General features: G+C 33.6%; 1 protein-coding gene across 4 annotated transcripts in view; it reads right to left on the reverse strand.

Moving 5' to 3' along the window:
• Window positions 1–1752, reverse strand: part of LOC140343715 (uncharacterized) — a 15897-nt gene extending 14145 nt beyond the window's left edge. For all 4 annotated transcript variants that reach the window (XR_011923400.1, XM_072430572.1, XM_072430571.1 and 1 more), the window contains exons 1-2: window positions 1648–1752; window positions 49–570 (exon numbers count right to left, since the gene is read on the reverse strand). Coding sequence is in view for 3 of the 4 variants with exons in the window: in XM_072430572.1 (XP_072286673.1) it covers window positions 49–570; window positions 1648–1735 (610 nt within the window). In the remaining variant the exon portion in view is untranslated. The remainder of the gene's footprint in view (window positions 1–48; window positions 571–1647) is intronic.
• Between the last annotated feature and the right edge of the window lie 312 nt (window positions 1753–2064).

Genomic DNA, 2064 nt, shown 5'->3' on the forward strand with positions numbered 1-2064 from the left:
AATATATATAGCAGTTATCTATTTACTTATATTTAATGTAATTATTACCTTGCAAAAACAGCATGAAATCCTTCTGTCCACAGGAGCAGTTCCATGGATTCCCATGCAATCTCAAAGTCGCATTCAACGAAGCAAACATTTTGCGCTCAAGCGAAAAAATCTTATTGTAAGACAAATCCACAGAGGATAGTTTGCTCAGAGTGGCAAAGCTCTCAGTTTCAATTCTGCTTATTTCATTCCTGCTAAGATTCAAAACTTTCAAATTGGAATATCCCTCCAACATCCCAGGATGCAACTGGCGAATGGAATTTCCAGCCAGGTTGAGCTGCTCCAAGACAGTGGGATCATGAAACCATGAGGGCAATACAGTTGTTAGCCTGTTATTCTGAAGTTCAAGAGTGATCAGTGATGAGAAGTGCTCAAAGGCACCTGATTCAATTGTGTGAATTTTACTTCCTGTGAGTGTTAGAGTAACAACAGACTTCAAATTTGGACTGGAAAACACTGTGGAATTGATCAAGCCAACATCCCTTTCTTCAAATATAAGGGTCTTGGTGCCTTCACTGTAATCTATTAGTAATAAACAGGGTGTTAAGGTATAAGCACAGCTTATGTAACCACACAAATAAATATTAGAAAAAAAAAAAAGATTTAACAGAGTTTTAAAAATGTACAACGTGGAATGTTTACAACGTGGAATACGTAATATGTATTATATATTATGGGTAAGTAAATATTAGGAGCAGGAACAATATGTAGAAGAAGGAAGATGTTGTTGACAGAATTTACAAGAGCTCAAAATAAAAAAAAGGGCAGAATACTCTTTCACAAATTAGTCTAATAGCATCACATTTTTGGAAATCCACCCATTTAAATATTTATATATCAAACCACAGTTCATGACAGATTAGTATACTTAAGGTTTGATGCAAAAATTATGCTGGTATTTTCCAAAATGAATGGAAATGGAAGCTGCAATTTTATTGATATAGCAACCATTATGCTACACTGTGACCAGGGAGTAGCATAACCAATATTCCTATCATAAATATTTAGACTTGCAGCATATTAAAATATTTTTCCAATAAATAGAGGAGAATAAAATGAACATCGTTAGAGTTATTTTCTTGCTGCCTATGTTCACTTTGTGAGATTGCCAACTCTAATTGTTCAGAATGCTGTCACTGGGAATGAAAGTGAGTGGTAAATCTAACATTTTAGGTTGTTGTCTAGGTCAAAGAGAGAAAGGAGTCTTCCAAATGGGGACCATTGTACTCTTGACAAACAAAGGAAAGGATCCCCCATATTGGAAAAATATCCTTTCACTTCCCATTGGGTCTACAGGAGGCTTTCTTAATGAGTCAGATGGCAAAAAGGGAAAAATGACAACTGATTGAACCCTTCCCTGTTCCAACCAAAATGCAAAAAGGTGGGTTTTTACACTAAAGTGTGAATGCTACTAAAAAAATAAGAATTTTACAAGTCACATTCAATACAACCCAGTGATGTGCAAAGGATTTTTTCTATTGGTTTTATATTTATTGTTTAAAAGAGATGTTGCTGTGGAACAAAATACAGTTTCTATTTTTCAGATTCAAGACATGACTTAAATCAACCAGAATATCACAATATTTATTTTATACCTACCTTTCTGAAACGTCTTGCAGTAATAAACTCGGTCCGCCTCAGATCCAGTGCAGGTGGATTCGTTATCATTTACCATTGCCAAGAGCATTACAAGTCCAAAGAAGGCTGCAAAAGAGGTTATGTAATGTAAGGTATGACATTTTTGTTTTAATTTCATGGCAAGACAGACAGATGGGAGATAGCTACAGACAGCGTGAATAGTTTTTAAAAAGCAGATTTTTTATTTCTTTTTTTTTTTAATTTAAAAGGAACATAAATCATTATTTTTTTCTAATCCTAAGAAAAGTGACTCGAATAATATAGATTTTTGACTAAAAATGTATTCAAACCAAATCAATATATCATTGAGGCCTAATATATACTTACATTTAAAATTATATATATATTCATGTACTATAAAACATCTTACCTTTCATC

The sequence above is a fragment of the Pyxicephalus adspersus genome, chromosome Z, assembly GCF_032062135.1.
Source record: "Pyxicephalus adspersus chromosome Z, UCB_Pads_2.0, whole genome shotgun sequence".
Lineage (NCBI taxonomy): Eukaryota > Metazoa > Chordata > Amphibia > Anura > Pyxicephalidae > Pyxicephalus > Pyxicephalus adspersus.